A 17,481-nucleotide genomic window follows, 5' to 3' on the forward strand; every position below is an offset into this window, starting at 1 on the left:
GCAAGCAAGTAAAATACAAACAAAACTCTGCTATATATTCTTTTGACCCTCCTGACAAAAACTATTTAATTATTGCCCAACGTTAGATACCTAGCCAGGGTGTTTCCTACCCAGTTTGGTCGTTTCGTACCCTCTCAGTCGAGTCGTTTCGTACCTAGCTCGGTCGGTCGGTCGGTCGTTTTGTAACCAAAAAAAATAGAGTATGTTTTTCCTTGCTAACAATTGGAAAAAAATCATACTTACACCAGCTGTCATTGTTTTAAAAAGTCACAAGTATAAAGAAAAGACTTTTCTATTAAAAAGATATCACACTTGCGAATCGTTCAGGGGTTGGCTACGAGCCGATTCTAACTTGGGTACGGACCGTCTGTATTTGATACGAAACAACTGGGTACGAAACCACCGGATACAAAATGACGCATTACGCTACACAACTTCTCAGACATAATAGTCGATGAACAAACTAAAACGGCATAATATGTATTACATCACGAATTTGACACAACTTTGCAACATATTTTAGATGAGTTACCGACTGTTTTTGTGGATGGATCAGAAAATATTCCATTCTTCGGCACGTTTCTTTCTGTGGAAGTATGCAGTGTTGGTAATAGTTCCATCGCTTTATTGGTGTAGTTTGAACGTCGTTTGCCCAGGGAATTGTGCTTGTTCCCCGTTTGGCTCAACAAGGATCATAGTCAAGTGCACTGGGATCACAAGAGTACCCAGGGATTTGCCATCAAACACGGTGTCCCTGTATGTAGAATTGACCATTGATCCCTCTAGATAAATTTCATTTTAACATGTAAGCACTCATTAACTTTTTTTGGATCAATAACTGATACTTTCAGTTGATCGTTTCTTTATCGTGGTTTAATTGTATCATTTAATCTTTATCTGTCCTTGAAGGGACCACTCCAGTTGCTCTTCTGGGTACAGATTACATTCAAAAGATACGAGTACAGAAAATATATTATCTCAAACAGTTTAAATAATTATGCAAATCCTATGCTTTGGAAACGAATCGGCTGAAAACATGATTTGATCAGTTTTTTCCTGATCTTTGCAATTCAACCTTTATACTCCTTCAAATTAACAACTATTTGCCTTTGGATTAAAACTACTGACAAGCTGATGTTTCTAATAAAAAATTCCCTTGAGGTTTTTCCCGCAGTGATGGTGGGCTCTCTTACTCTTAGAAATGTGAACTGTTTTATCAAAGACATTTTAAAACTGTTCCTCAGTTCTGCGTAAAGGGGTCGGCAAACTATCTGCGTTTTTGAGCTGAATGCATTTGGAGATCAAATTTCAACCAGCCTACATTCCTTCATAGCGATCTCTCTGGAAACCATTTGAGCTCTATGGAAGAGGACGCCCTCTCGAGTCTGACATTGCTCAAGTACATGTAAGTTTTCATTTTTCGTTCAAAATATTTCTTTCTCTTCGGTAATTTTAACCAACCACGTACCACCTCAAAAAGATCATGGCAGTTAGTGACCAAATAGAGTTAATACTATCGCACTCCACTTTCCTCGAAGACGGACTTCGTATAAATCTTTCAAGGGACGCCACTTTTACAGGTTCACAGGGATGTTTCCTCAAACGTTCCATCTAAGCCAATTGATAATCAGGATGTGAAAAGGAGCACTCCACTTTTTCTCATGTTTCTCCCTAAATTTCTTTCGTGCTTCAAATACCCTCTGCTAACTTTACAACAGAACAATAGAACAACAGACTGGAAAAGAGGCTAGGCTTCATTATTTGATGAGTATTTAGGATTGTTTTTTCTGTGAATGTTCCAACCCGATTGAACTTAATGTTCAACCGTCGTAATACCGAATATTTTCACATTCAGTACGATCTTGATTCGAGAAAATAAACTCTGATATGTAAGAGCATTTCAAATATCTCACAGACAAGAACAGATATAAGCTCTTAACTGATATCAGCCTTGGCAAACCCCTCTCTCATGTCTTTTAGTAGAAATGCTGTTCTTAATATGGATCGACGACAGTGATGCCAGTTACTTTTTGTTTTGGGTTTATGTCTATTGTTATTTACCTTTAACAGAGATCTTTCAAAGAACGATTTGAAATCAGTTCCAGAGAATACCTTCCGAAGAAATCCGCTTCGTTACATGTAAGAGAAGAGCTTTTTTGTTTTGTCATAACACAGGTTAAGAGGAAGAGAAGCTAAAAAATTATTATTAATATTATTATAATAATTATGTCTAAATTATTTTATATCATGAGCCAGATGTTCCGGAACATTGCGTAAATCTTATAAATTATGTTTTGAATGTGTTGAAAACATTATGTAGAAGAGGTTGTGTAGCGTGATGCGTCATTACCTTCCTAATTAAGTTACGCTTTGGTCGGGCAGCAACAGTTAAAAGAAATATCTAAAGCTTAATTTATGCTATTGTAGCTTTGTACACAACCTCCGAATCCTTTCCTTCGAGGGAGTGCAAAACTTAAGTTGTGTAATGTTGTTACCTACCTCAAGGTAAGTAAGTATGTTGATGCAAACCTGAAATTCATAGCATGAAAACCAAGTTCTAATTACCATAAAATTATCAACGCCAAATTAAACAGATATGTAAAATAAACTATATTATACATATTAGTATAATTTCAGAGCTGAGCAAAGAGTTTCCAGCAATCTGATTGGTCGAGCGGTTCCTTTTATGACGCTATATAAACCGCTCCACGCGGTTTATATAAAATGTTCAAATGAAATGTTAATAAATGTTACCAAAATGTTATGATTTTAGAAATTTCTCTGTTGTTCAGCTTTAAAATTATACTAAAACAATTATTCGCCTCAGGCTCGGTAAAAATTGTCGAATAATCCCCTCGACTTCGTCTCGGGGATTATTCGACGATATTCACCGAGCCTTCGGTGAATAATTGTTAAATGTAACAAACTGTGCGAAAATATGACATAGTTATGACTAAGAAGATTAAGGGGAGATGAATTACTACCGAATAAAGTTAATAGTGATTTAAGGGGTCATTCTCATCGATAAAAATCTTGTTCATAACATCCAGCTGCGTCTCAAACATTTTTCTTGCTTTCAAAACTTCAGCGCGCTTCATATCTCGGTTAGCGCATGCTGGGGTTTGGACCAATTTTTGTACATATATATTGTTTTATTTTTAAATTTCTCAAATTTTTAGGTAGTATTTAGTGTCCCCAGTTAGTGGTTGTATAACTGCTATTTTAGATTTGACACATAAATAAAGGTTGTATAAAGCAAATCCTAAGACTCATCAGTTAAGCTTCAGTTTCAAACTTATTTTATTTCATGAAAAAGTATTGCAAGAGAAAGAACGTCTTTCAACCCAAGTTGTTTTATGCTATCGCAGTTGTTCACAAGCTTGCCGTTCACTGCACAAAATAACTTGCGAGCTTTGAGGTATCCCTCTCTTCGAGAGGACGCAAAAGTATAACGACTGTATGCTAGGAATGTTAGCTACCATTGCTTTAAAAACGAACGTAAACTGTAATTTCTTATTTTCACTTTCTAACTGAAACTATGAACTTATATTTCGTATATGAGAACGATCCTTCGCAGTAAAGCACTATTTGAGCAATAGTGAAAATCAGACCTGAAAAAAAAAAAAAAAAAAAAAATTTCAGGCCTGTACGGGATTCGAACCACTGACCTCTGCGATACTAGTGCAGCGCTCTACCAATTGAGCTAACAAGCCAACTGGGAGCAGGCCATCAAATTAATTCGATATAAACCCGTAGATGATAAATCAAACAACAACAAACATATGAAACATATGTGTGAACTGCGGTTATGAGACGTATATGAGAACGATCCTTCGCAGTAATTGTTTGATTTATCATCTACGGGTTTATATCGAATTAATTTGATGGCCTGCTCCCAGTTGGCTTGTTAGCTCAATTGGTAGAGCGCTGCACTAGTATCGCAGAGGTCAGTGGTTCGAATCCCGTACAGGCCTGAATTTTTTTTTTTTTCAGGTCTGATTTTCACTATTGCTCAAATAGTGCTTTACTGCGAAGGATCGTTCTCATATACGTCTCATAACCGCAGTTCACACATATGTTTCATATGTTTGTTGTTGTTTCATTTATCATCTACGGGTTTATATCGAATTAATTTGATGGCCTGCTCCCAGTTGGCTTGTTAGCTCAATTGGTAGAGCGCTGCACTAGTATCGCAGAGGTCAGTGGTTCGAATCCCGTACAGGCCTGATATTTTTTTCAGGTCTGATTTTCACTATTGCTCAAATAGTGCTTTACTGCGAAGGATCGTTCTCATATACGTCTCATAACCGCAGTTCACACATATGTTTCATATGTTTGTTGTTTGAACTTATATTTATAAGTTATAGCGAGTAAAAAATAGGCTTCAGGGGTTTTTACAATAATCATAAGCCCAACTCACATTTCAATTCTTGAACCAAGTCAAGTCAAGTTTATTGTGTGTATACGCATAGCTTTTGTGAGAAAAACTCACTAGCTAGTTTACAGGTATAAGACAGAAAATGAAAGATAGAAACTAAAATTGAGAAAAAATACCTTCAACAAGGAACTTAAAAGATATGTTTAAAATTTAAAATTTAAATCTATGTACAGGACCGGATATAACTTATTCATAAAATAAAATTAAGCTAAGACTAATTAAGAATCACAAGATATAAATTTACGATCATATCAAACCAGAGAAAAAAAGTGAAGAACAAGATTTAAGCACAAAGCTAACAATATTTCGTACCCACTGTTAGCTGAATTAATTATTGTAGACGGAAAGCTGGCCAGTGATCCAGAGCGTGTCAAGTTTCTCTCATAATCATCCTCGCTCATCAGCAAGCCATGTCATTAATTAATTTCAAAACTAATTTGTGTATTTACTTTTCATGTTTTTCATCTGAAGAAATCTTGGTAACAATGCAATACAAGGTGGATTTTACCTCCCCAAGAGCGTCAGAAAACTGTACGAGTCATCCATGTTGTTTTTCTACTTGCTGTACTTATACACGTAACTCGCTTAAATAAACATCAACTGTGCTCAAACTAGCAAACCCCTCATCATTTATGGTATTCAAAGCAAGCTTTTGTCTTGGCTTCATCACTTTCATGACGACTGGACTTTTTCTTTCATCCAGAATTGTTTTAGTTTAAATACATCTGATATTGACTAAACATCTTTCGTTTTTAATTCTGACATTTTGTATTTTACGTTTCATTTCTTTCAGCTTCGTCCTCCATAATAAGCTATCGTATGATGACATGAGAGTTATTCTGAAAGGTCGTAAGCGTATCACTCAGCTGTAAGTACGGTAATAGTTCTTGCAATTTTCTTTTTCATCATTATTATCATTATAATCATTTATTTTATCTATTCTAAATATGCATGACCTTTTTTTCAACTGTCATGCCCGTTTACTCTCACAGAGACATCTCAGGAAATCAGATTGGACCCAACCTGACAGCCGATCTTTTTGATGGCTTTTGCAATATGTCCGTTTTGTAAGTTTTTAAATGCAGGAAAATGTTGCGCAATTAAATACTAAGGAATTGACTGAGTTTAAATTTCTTATTTTTGTTGTATTCATTAGACATTTGAGCCAGTGTGGACTTAAGTACATTGAAAACGGAACCTTCAAGGCAATGAGGAAATTGACGCTGCTGTAAGTTTGTGAACTTTAATGTTCCAACCAGTCTGCTTTAAAATTCAGTCAAGTTTTAATTATGATTTTGATATAGAAATTAAATTTGTCGATTCTATTTCCTTTTTTCAGAGACCTAACCAGCAACACATTGTCATATGTTTTATCTGGCATCCTGGAAGGACCATCGGAGGAGTCTCTTAGCTTGTAAGAAACCAAATAATTCCTGACTATTTTTTCCCAATCATCTCAGCGGTCCGAATCCTAAATCCTCGAATCTGATTGGCTAATTCCGCGCGCTTCAGCAGTCTGGGTTTTCCCACTGTCTTGGATACCGCTCTCGGCCAACGGCCTTAGGTGGAATCGAAGACCTTGGCATAGTTTTTCCTAATACGGACCTCCCGGCTGGTAAATAACATAATATGTAATTACGAGATCTTCACTTTGAAATTTTAACGTCATTGAATCTTTTTTTGTAAACGTAACAAACTGTTCCCACTTTTTGCGTGGTAATCAAGTTGAGACAAGTTCTGTTGTCGGTGCAAGCATGTCACATAATCTGAATAGAGTAATGTAAGACCCCGCTTTCTTTTTTCCTTTTTTTCCAGGGATTTAAGTTACAACGAGTTGACGTCTGTGCCGAGTTTTAACGGTCTTTTAAAGCTGAAAGACTTGTATGTGATGAGTAGCGTTAGATTAAATCGTTTTAGTAAAAAAAAAAGTCTTTTTATAGGATTTTTCAATTACTGGTGAACCAGGAGTTTCCATTGTGGTCCTTGCAAACAAATGAAACAAATGGTCTAAATTGAACATAACATCATTAAGAACATCATTAAGAACCCCAAATGACCGGAGGCAAACCAGTTGGCTATTTACAAGCGTGACCAAGAGTCTGAACTCGGGGCTACCGTGAAACAAATCCAGTGGTCAGGGTGGGGACTCGAACCCGGGACCGGCGGATTACGAGTCCGACACTCTAACCACTCGGCCACATTGCCTCCATTACCATGTCGACTTTGCCGATAATGCCACACTCATCGAATAACACTTCCCAGATTATGATCTTAAATTTATTCTCCACTGCAATGCAGTATGAGCCTTCTTACATTCAGGCGCGTGAAATGGCCATTAGATGGTCAGTTTTCAGGCATCGTGCATGGATAACTGCTGTTGTGGAACCTCGGCAAGTTAACGCCTTAAAGTTCACTTAGGCTCAGCCTTCCCCTTTTCGTAATAGAACAAGCTTTCGTCATCTAATTCTATTTTTTCTCTTTTATTTCAGCGGTATTATCGGAAACAAAATCACCGACATTTCGCACCTTCGCTACTCAACCATAAGATACATCCGAGATCTGTGAGCAAACACCAATGCATTGAATTCCTCAGTTATTCTTTGCCGCGCTCTCAGGCGGAAAGAACTTACTGATGAAAATAGACTAAATAAACCTTTTTCTTTTACTTAAAATTTGGCGTGAATATTTTCCAGAATCGGACGAAATAATCAGATCGCACAATTGCCAGTGGAGGTCTTTCAGAAGTTAAATGTTACAAATACTTTGTAAGTTTTAACACGTTTATTCATAAACACTTGGAAGAGTACGTAGTTCCTTGGCATAATTCAGCTAACTTATACTTTCTTATTCCATACTTCGCTCATTTAAATGATTGACTGCCTTTCTCCCTCTAACTGTCGGTTTCCTTTTTCAAAATTTATTCGACGATTCACATAAATTTATGTTTGAGAATTTAGTCCAATACGGTGTAAATGGGGAGTGTGTTTCATGCAGAAACTTCAACTGACCGCACGTAAGCTCATCGAGTAGAAGAAGCGGTTGGTCTCTGGCAAGGATAAAGAGATCTCGGTTCGAGTCCCAGACGATTCATTTTCTTGTGGTCTTAGGCCATGCGCAAGTCACACCCAGTAGCACCATAGTATGCAGAGGTAAATCTAAACCAAGGAAACCCTGCGAAATGGTGGCATTTTACCTGCAATTGATTCCGATCCTATCATGGAGGGTTAAACGCTGCGGTCAAATGCAAGACAAATTTCTTTTGACAGCCTAAAAGCACTCTACCAATTCGTTACAATATTTTCACATGCACAGACGTTTGACCGCTGTACTAGAATATGTTGCGTCAATGTTGACCTTTAACTTGTGCGCTGACTCTTCCTTACCTCGTAATCTCCAGTAGCCACAAGGACTGAAAACTGATCATTCTACTTATTTCCTTCCCCACTTATCTTCGAATTCGACTCCGAAAGTGAAAAGACCTGACATAAATTGAAAAAGAAATATTAGACTTTCATTCTCTTACTTCAAAAATTCGTGCACCCAGCGTTGATGACAATATATTTGCTCCTTCACGCAACTAAGAACTTCTTCTATCTCAATCACTTTTTTATCGACAATTCCATTTTTAGAGATTTGTCCTACAACAGCCTCCGGACCATCCCAGATGAAGCTTTTTCTGCCTGCAAGCAGCTGACCAAGTTGTGAGTGAAATATAAATTAGTAAGGATGATTTCTAGAGACAATGTTTACATGCCCTACTTTTTTATAATAACTATAGAAAGTGAAGATGGTCAATGTTAAACCCGGCGATTTGAGTGAAAAAGGATGTTTCAGTAAATGAAAAGGCATACTCCCATTAGTAGGTGCTCTACCAGTGAGTTATAAGAGACTCGTGACAGGCTCGGCCATTTAGCCAGGTCCATGGCGATCGCGACAAACTTCCTACATATTAACAACAAACATATGAAACATATGTGTGAACTGCGGTTATGAGACGTATATGAGCACGATCCTTCGCAGTAAAGCACTATTTGAGCAATAGTGAAAATCAGACCTGAAAAAAATTTCAGGCCTGTACGGGATTCGAACCACTGACCTCTGCGATACTAGTGCAGCGCTCTACCAATTGAGCTAACAAGCCAACTGGGAGCAGGCCATCAAATTAATTCGACATAAACCCGTAGATGATAAATCAAACAACAACAAACATATGAAACATATGTGTGAACTGCGGTTATGAGACGTATATGAGCACGATCCTTCGCAATAAAGCACTATTTGAGCAATAGTGAAAATCAGACCTGAAAAAAATTTCAGGCCTGTACGGGATTCGAACCACTGACCTCTGCGATACTAGTGCAGCGCTCTACCAATTGAGCTAACAAGCCAACTGGGAGCAGGCCATCAAATTAATTCGACATAAACCCGTAGATGATAAATCAAACAACAAACATATGAAATACATATATATGAACTGCGGTTATGAAACGTATATGTGCACGATCCTTCGCAGTAAAGCACTATTTAAGCAATAGTGAAAATCAGACCTGAAAAAAATTCAGGCCTGTACGGGATTCGAACCACTGACCTCCCAGTTGGCTTGTTAGCTCAATTGGTAGAGCGCTGCACTAGCATCGTAGAGGTCAGTGGTTCGAATCCCGTACAGGCCTGAATTTTTTTCAGGTCTGATTTTCACTATTGCTTAAATAGTGCTTTACTGCGAAGGATCGTGCACATATACGTTTCATAACCGCAGTTCATATATATGTATTTCATATGTTTGTTGTTTTATAGACTCTTATGCTTAGTGGGCGAGAGTCAGACATGTCGATTGACCTCATTTCATAATTACTGATTTAAAGAGTTTTGTATGAAAGCGAGTCTCGCAGTAATAAACCCTGCTTATGTAGTAGTGGAAATGAGGACTGAAAAAAATTCAGACCTGTACGAGATTGAACCCTTGACCTCTGCGATACCATTTTGTTGGTTCGCATTAAACCCGTCCAAGTGATAATTCAAATCATTGACTTTGACGGGTTTAATACGAACCAACATAATGTCGACTAGCTCCTATGAGCACTACACCGGAATTGCAGAGGTCATGGGTTCAAATCCCGTATGGATCTGAATTCTTTTCAGGCCTGATTTCCACTACTATATAAGTAGGGTCTATTACAGCGAGGATCGCTTTCATACATTTTATGAAACTGCAGTGCACAAATATGACTTTTATATATTCAAATCCATTGATTAAAGTATCTTATTTCCTCAGGTTTTTAAATTTTAATAATCTCTCACATATTTCAAGGCAGACCTTTGCTGGACTAAAAAGTCTGAAGCTGCTGTACGTATTACATTCTTAAACTCATATATAACTACAGAATACAAAATCAAAATCATTTTACACGATTTCCACGGGTCCTCGTCTTTTGTCAAATGTTTAGCACATTCCAAACAATTTTCTTTAAATGATACATTCTTTTGTTTTGAAGGATGCTTACAGGCAACAATCTGACGTCTATTCATAAAGACACTTTTGCTGACACCTCTTTGGAAGTGTTGTGAGTAATCTAATTTGGCTGTGTTCTTGTGAAAGTGTAGGTAATCACATGATTTCGAGAGCAATTTGGGACAAATCAGCACGAGCAAATTTTTCAAAGACTAACCAAAAAGCGCAAGCCAGCAGGACGCGTGAAAGTTGTTGTCTTTGAAAGATTTACGAGTGCTGATTTATCCCAAATTATTCCAAAAAAATTCATGTGATTACGTAATTGTCAATAAAAAAATCTGCACGCAAACATTTGACTCTGTTTCAGGCAAGGAGCTGAGTTTGTGTTTTACTGGTGCGGCTGCTTGCCTTCGTGTTGTTACCGGAGTAGTTGGGGTTTTCCTCCAAGAATTGGCTTCGAGCCTTTAAACTCTCTGTCAGGAATAGCTGAGTGTTTCCAGTCTTTCTCAGTTAGAATTCGCTTAATAGTGGTAACCGATGCACAATGGCTGTCACGTTCGTAATTGAATCCCTATCTTTCGTACGAACTATTGCGTAAACTCCGAGAGAATATCGCTCAGGGCCTCCGGTACCTTTGCTTCAAAACCTTTGTCATAACCGTTTTTGGAAGCCCGAGACTTCTCGACTTTTAGTCAGGTTTTGCGCGTTTTTGGGTGATTTTGTTCTGGATTAAAACGTTACTTTCTCCTAACGTGTCCGCCATTATGTTTTGTTGTGCTTTCGTCACTCTTAATTCAATTTCAACTTTCTGCATTTGTTTTCAACTTTCTTCACTGTTTAGGATAAATAGACGTGTTCTTAACTAATGAGCATGCCATTGTTTTTGCGTGCGTATTATTGATATGAATTACAGAACCGTTCACGTTTAGATCAAAACTTGCATTCAAACAGTAACATATAAACTTTAAAGGGAAACTGAACCCCAAAAATTAACCATTTTTAAATTGCAGCTTATAGTTCAAATAGCAATGTTCGAGGGTTTGTTTGCAGTCTTTGAGCCCAACTTCGCCTCGGAAAAATAGTTTAAAGTGGTATTTTGGCCTCGTAGTACGGCGGCTCAGAAATGTGATGTCAGCGGTCATTTTAGCTCGCTCTTACGTCACTGGTGGGGAAGAAAGATAATAAACCTGTACTCTTCCTACAGAAATTTGGTTTGGTTATGGAGGTATCGAAGTTGCGTGACCTGTAATGGGGATTAACTACGAAAATGAAATAGTAACAGTTGTTTTACTTAAGTTGGTTCCCCACCACTGACGTCATAAATGACCGCTGCTGACCTATTTTGAGCCGACGGTCTTACAGCCCAAAAAGCGGAAAAAAGGCAACTTCAAATCGAATTTTCTCGTTAAAAAAACAAGAAGTGAACGAAAATGAATATCAACACTTTATCTTACTCCTCTAAAGCTAAATAGAAACGAATGCAAACAATATACCAATTTTAGGCTTCAGTTCCCCTTTAAGAAACTAAGCAATTGCCCAGAACTCAAAAGTGCGCTACACCTTTTTGTAACTGTTCTCTTATTATCTCTTTAATCCTCTATGCGAAGGTTCCTTCATGGAAACAGAATAAAGCACATCGATGGAAACGCTTTTAATCACCTCAAAAACCTGGGAATGTTGTGAGTTGTTTATCAATTTAAATTATCCAATTTTTACAAAGCTTTGTAAGTTTTTTAAAATCGTGTTTATCATGATGATCTTTAAGCCCACCTGCGCATGGGATACTCGCGCCTGTTTTAGAATGTTGATTTGGCTCTATAATGTTTTGGCTCTTTTATAGGACGCTGTTTGCCAACCCTATAAACTTACTTCAAAGAGACATGTTCACAGGAGTAGCTACCAATGTCCGACTGTAAGTATATGCATAGTTCAGTTTCTACGAGAGCTACATGGTTAATTTAGCGGGCCGCGCAGTACGATAAGATTAAAAGCTGCTTTTATTACTTAATCCCTGACGGTTCCTTTTTATAAATCTCCCGCTCTAATACGTGCCAACACCATAGAAGGATTTTCGAATTGACTAGAGTGAGGCTGCTGCTGTCTGCAATTTGAACCTGCGCATCAGGACGAAATCGTTTTTCGTAACCATCAGACACAAAAAAGGACACGATTCCTTAACTTAAAGAGCAGGCTTCGAGGAGAGAGATTAGTTGGAGGCAGATATTGGTGTTGGAGGAAACAAGGCAGTTTTGTCCCAATTCTAAGCTCATCCTAACTTTTAGAATCGTTTAATACCGGAATGCAATTCCATCTCGGAAACTCTTAGTATCGCAATTTCCATGTGTCTGTTACAACAAAAGTTTGCATTCTGAGGCTCAGCAAAATGGAAACATTTTCTAAAAAAAAGCGATCGCTATTCTGACATACATGCTCGAAACAAGTTTTCCTCTGCAATCAAGTTGCACTGAAGTAATCAAGTCTGCCGAGGTTTAAATCCGGCCTTTCAACTAGTTTACAGTTCCCTGTTTCAATTACTGCGAGTCTCTCTTAGGGGCCGATGGCGCTTTGCGTGAATATGGCTAAATAGGCATCTAAAAATTTTAAATGTTTCAATGATTCTTTTATTGCAGGTTTATTACCTGTAAAAGTCTTCGTACGATCCTCCCAGAGATTCACAACCCTTTAATGTGAGTGATCTATGGCAGTCCAGCAGTCCGGGGTATTCCGGCCCTGCTCATGTTATCGCGTACATTCCTCGTTCGAGGATTTTTTAATAAACGTTTTTGATAAAAGCCCGCGCAGAGCCGTACGGATAAAATGGCGAAATAAAAAAGAAGTTTTAAAGAAAATAACTAATACGCAAATAGAGCTTGCTGCGATGCAAGTACTAGACCTAAATTTTAGGATATTCATTATTGTGCCACTGTCTAATAACTATTTGCTTGAGATAGGTAAAAGTCGAACCAACCTAAGGTTCGACCGTTGTTTGACGTCGGTAACAGGATCTTTTAGATGTCAGATTCATAAAACATATATTTTATGTTTTACATTTTTCTCACCAATGTCTTCCTCCAGTTCTTATGCTCTTTCCTAAATGTCACAATTATATGAAATATGTGAAAAACATACATTTATCACCAACTCTCAGTGGTATTGTTAATGAACCTGTAGTTAACTTATGGTGGAATAAGAATAAATCAAATAATTTATTAATGAAGGTACGGATAAATAGATGAGTGAACTAACATGTCCGACGCATGCCAGGCTTGTTTTTTTAATTAAGTTTCATTCTCTATCCTGCCGTTGTTTCTTCTTTAGCGAATGTGCCCCGTCAGCTTCAACGTACGCACTTTGCGGTGATAAGGTGACCTATTCCCTGAGGTATGAACTCTCAGGCTCAGAGTGCAATGTGACCAAGCCCAAGCCATATCTTACATGCTACAACTGCAGTTTTTGTCCAGCAGGCACCTATGGCACACACTTATTTTGTGTAAAGTGTCCCAAAGGTAACCATGCAATTTTCATTCATATGATAACCGAGGACGTTTTGAAATTAAATTTAAATGATCTATGAGTAGAGGGCACCATGCAAGGTTAAGAAAAGTTTGAATTTCGATCTGAATTATGATCAAATGCAAATGTCGTCTTTTTTAGGAGGCTTTTACCAGGATGAAATGGGTCAGACCGAATGTAAGAATTGCAGTACGGGTACTTATGTTCCCGAGAGGTACTTTCCTGGAAAAAGTGCAACTGATTGCTATGCATGCCCGTATGGTAAGAATCTTGGTAGATAATAGTTACCTTTGACCTAGACTGTTATTTGGAATTGTTTATTTTAATTTGAATGGCATCACACTTGCAAATCATTTGAAAAATCATTTGAAAAACCAAAATGATTGCTTCTATGATCCGGGATGATCGATACATAAGATTTTAAAGGAGCGTACGCGTGAATTGTTAAGGACTAATCATTTATCGCCTAGGGGTTTCGGAGGATTTCGGGGGGGATGGAAACACGGTTTTAGTGGGAAACGAGGGGGTCAATCGAGGTAAACCGACTAGAAAGGGGGAAACTAAAGGATATGGACTTCCAATGAAGGGAATTCTAAAAATACTACACACCCTTGCGCGGGAGGGGTGAGGAGGATCAGGTAAATCTTCTTATGACACAGTCAAAATCCTCTGAAAACCCCAAGCGATAAATAATGATTGTGGGGTTTCCTACCGTTTGGTGTTCATGTTTTATCGAAGAGAGATAGGATTAATGAAAACAACTCGTAACCAGTTTGAATTCGGTTATTTATTTGTTCTTACGAAGGATAACAGCAAAACTAAAAGTAATTTTCTTTATGTGTTCTCCCGATGAACACTTTTTTATTATCTGAACAAACAGCTTGAGCTGTTTGTTCAGATAATAAGAGCTAAAGCCTGCTATAGAAGGGGAAGCCACCTGTGTTTTGTGAGCGAGTGAGTGATTGGCTCAGTGAGCGTAACAACGGAGTTTCGATCTTGACCCAATCTTGACCTGATGTTTCCCGTTGCTACTTGCTTTTTGTTTGTTTTAGTTTCTTTTCACAACTCTCAAATCTCAACAGCCTCTTAGAGAATGTACAACAGTTTTTATTGTTAAATGATTAAGGAAAATATGTTACTATAGTTGCACATAGTAAAACTTGCTATCAAAAACGGCTCACACAGTCATTAAAATGATTCTTTCTTTCACATTGCTATTAATACAGTTTTAGAAAAACGCTTGCACCACATCACAATCATTATTTGACAGACACGTAAACATTTGTCATTTCATCAAACAGGTACCAGTACTAACGAGTCCGCTGGATATCGTGCATGTAGCTGTCTCAATAATTTCTACCGCTTGGATCGTTTTGGTCCTTGCACCGCTTGTCCAAGTTATGGAATTAACTGTGAGAATGACGCTGCAATATTAGCACCAAATTATTTTTGGAAATGGAGTAGCACTGAAAGAAAGGAAAATTACACGGAATTTGTCCTCAACATTTACACCCACAATGAGAGTTATAACAAAGCCTTTTCCACCTTTGAAGGACCGTTACCAAAGCCTGTAAAGTGCCCCTATCCAGACTCGTGTAAAGGCGGAATTAACTCAACATGCAAAATTGGATACAAGGGTATCCTCTGTGCGACATGTTCCTCCCACTATTATCACCGATTCAACAGCTGTTTACGCTGTCCCAAGATGTTAGTTACAATTATTTCCTGTTGTGTAATAGTTTTGCTCTTTATTCTGCTGTTTGTCATTGTTTTCTGGGGCGACTCACGACGCACAGAAGACAATCGTACTGTCGCAGACGTCGTCATGTCCTGCATCAAGATAGTTATTGGATTTTATCAAGTTCTTGCTGGCATTTTCTCGACGTTGCTGCAAGTCCAGTGGCCAGTAATACTTGTATCTATGACAGAATACTTGAAGTTTGTCGAAGGAAACATTTTGCAGTTCGCCCCACTAAGTTGCATTCACCCTGTTCTCCGCTTGGACCCATTCATTCAATTTGTCCTCGCTATTACTGTAAACGTTTTCGTTATATCTTTCATACTGATTTACCTCTTGGTAAAGAAGCATCTCATCAATAGGATGGAGAACTCCACGGAAGAAAACTCTTCAGAGGGAATAGAGAACTTTACAGAAGAAGACAAATCAGAAACACTAGAGTATTCCACGGAGGAAATCGCGCCACAGAGAATAGAGAATTGCACAACTTATACGATGCGAAATTCCGAAAAAAAGAAAGTCGCCCAGTTGAAGAAGTCGTGCTACCGAAACATCTTTCTATTCCTCCTGTTGTCCTACCCAATGACGAGCATGAAGATCATAAACATTCTGCCCTTGCCTGGAGTCTGTGTGAAGGTGTGCTTTGCCAACGATGACAACGATTGTAGGACCCTTCTGAAGGCCGACTATTCCATTTGTTGTTTTACTTCCCGACACGCCGACTTTTGGCACATCGCTGCCGGCTTTGCTCTGTATCCCATCGCCTTCCCAATACTGCTGCTGGCGCTAATTTGGAAATATCGAACTGACTCTCAAGAGCACAAACAGATTTCCTTCGGCTTAAAAGTGTTCTATGAAAACTATAAGGACAAGTATTGGTTCTGGGAGATAGCTGAGATGTACCGGAAGCTGATTTTTATTTCAGTCATTCTTCTGTTTGACTCCGAAAGTGATTCTCAAATTGGCTTTGCTGTGATAGCAGCAAGTGCATCGGGAGTTTTGTACACCATCTTTCGACCGATAAAAGACAAGTTTGAAGATCGACTCCAAACATTTGTGCTTTGGGTAATATTTTTCAATGTCTGTCTTGGTGCAATTTACTCGCAGCCAACTGTCAAGGACAGCGGTGGAGGAAACAATTCTACCTTTATCAACGTAATGTTCCTGATTCTCAACAGCGCCGTGCTGATCGTGGTAGTTGGTAAGTCCTTTACTCCGGACTTAACCGGACAGATTACTCATTGAATTGAGTATTCAAGAATGTCTTAACTTTGAGTGTGATAACATAAATACCATGTGTAGCTAAAATTTAATTTTTACACGGGTATTGAACAAAAGTGGCCCACGTATGATGCACGATCCTCGCAGTAGAGAGCGCTATTTATACAATAGCGAAAATCAGGTCTGATTTTCGCTATTGCATAAATAGCGCACTCTACTGCGAGGATCGTGCATCATACGTATATATAACCGCAGTTCAAAATATATGAACCTCATATATTCATCGTAACCAAAAGTGGCTCAGTTCTACAAAAACAATAAATAACTTTGGGATTTATCCGTAATTATTCAAAAAGAGTTAAAAAGCTAGGTTTGTTAGGAAGTGACCCAGGTATGACACCTCGAATCATTGTGTTTAGTATGTTCTTGGAGAAGCAAGTTTCTTTTAATGCGTCTTGTAGTGTCTCTTTTTACCCAAATTAGAACAGAAGGGGAAAAGGGAGGTCAAAAACTAGTTTCAAAGAGAAAGTAAACCTACCAAATTGTACTTTGAATTGTTTTGTTTTGTTTTTCAGGAAAAGGTATTCATCATCTGAAAGATGCTTTCCGATGCAAGAGGCACCAGAGCTTGGAAATGATGGAGCCACTGACCTATGAACACTAATGATGAAGAATAAAACCGTCATGACTTAGCCTTTAACGTTTATATACCCGATTAAATGTTCTTCTTGAAAACCTCTTAAGCAATGTAGAATATATATCTTGATGACTTAATCAGTTTAACCGAGTTAGTAGTGTAAGAGGCAAGACCTTATCAGCATATCGATATATGATGATTATTTGAGCTTTTCCAGAGGGAGGAGATAAAAATTGAATTCGTCATCCTAAAAAACATTGAATGAAAGAAACGGTAATAGGAGAGGAAGAATGCATTTCTTTTTGCTTTTCACTATTTTCATTATTTTGCTGTATACCATATAAGCTTCAACTAAATTGCAAACGGACTATAGTTATTGTAAATGGGTAATTTGATATTTTTACCCAACCCTACTTGTTACTATTAAAAGAGGAAAGGCACTCAATCAGATCTTTGTAATATTTGGGCACTTGTAATGTTGCAAA

General features: G+C 38.0%; 1 protein-coding gene across 6 annotated transcripts; it reads left to right on the top strand.

Annotated features, from left to right (window-relative positions):
- Positions 1–451: 451 nt before the first annotated feature.
- On the top strand, positions 452–17,441 carry LOC111333154 (uncharacterized). 6 transcript variants are annotated; one of them, XM_088758212.1, is made up of 21 exons: positions 452–607; positions 1,334–1,405; positions 2,071–2,139; positions 4,910–4,969; positions 5,232–5,306; positions 5,431–5,505; positions 5,595–5,666; positions 5,778–5,852; positions 6,254–6,319; positions 6,928–6,999; positions 7,132–7,203; positions 8,068–8,139; positions 9,711–9,782; positions 9,931–9,999; positions 11,495–11,566; positions 11,728–11,799; positions 12,518–12,574; positions 13,206–13,393; positions 13,542–13,661; positions 14,702–16,339; positions 16,935–17,441. In XM_088758212.1, exons 1-21 carry the CDS (start codon positions 597–599, stop codon positions 17,021–17,023), a joined length of 3,168 nt encoding a protein of 1,055 aa, XP_088614338.1. In that variant the 5' UTR covers positions 452–596; the 3' UTR covers positions 17,024–17,441. The 6 variants fall into 6 exon arrangements, with proteins under 6 accessions (XP_088614338.1, XP_022794411.2, XP_088614334.1 ...); XM_022938676.2 differs by having other exon boundaries at positions 453–756; XM_088758208.1 differs by having other exon boundaries at positions 453–756; positions 8,086–8,139.
- The last annotated feature ends 40 nt before the right edge of the window (positions 17,442–17,481 follow it).

Source organism: Stylophora pistillata, chromosome 4 (genome assembly GCF_964205215.1).
Source record: "Stylophora pistillata chromosome 4, jaStyPist1.2, whole genome shotgun sequence".
In the NCBI taxonomy this organism is placed as follows: domain Eukaryota; kingdom Metazoa; phylum Cnidaria; class Anthozoa; order Scleractinia; family Pocilloporidae; genus Stylophora; species Stylophora pistillata.

Excerpts from the sequence above, each read along its gene's own strand:
- LOC111333154 (XM_022938676.2), top strand. The coding sequence starts at position 524 with ATGAGTTACCGACTGTTTTTGTGGATGGATCAGAAAATATTCCATTCT. Across the intron at positions 6,320-6,927 it reads CTTTTAAAGCTGAAAGACTT|CGGTATTATCGGAAACAAAA; the intron begins GTATGTGATGAG and ends CTTTTATTTCAG. Across the intron at positions 11,567-11,727 it reads CTCAAAAACCTGGGAATGTT|GACGCTGTTTGCCAACCCTA; the intron begins GTGAGTTGTTTA and ends GCTCTTTTATAG.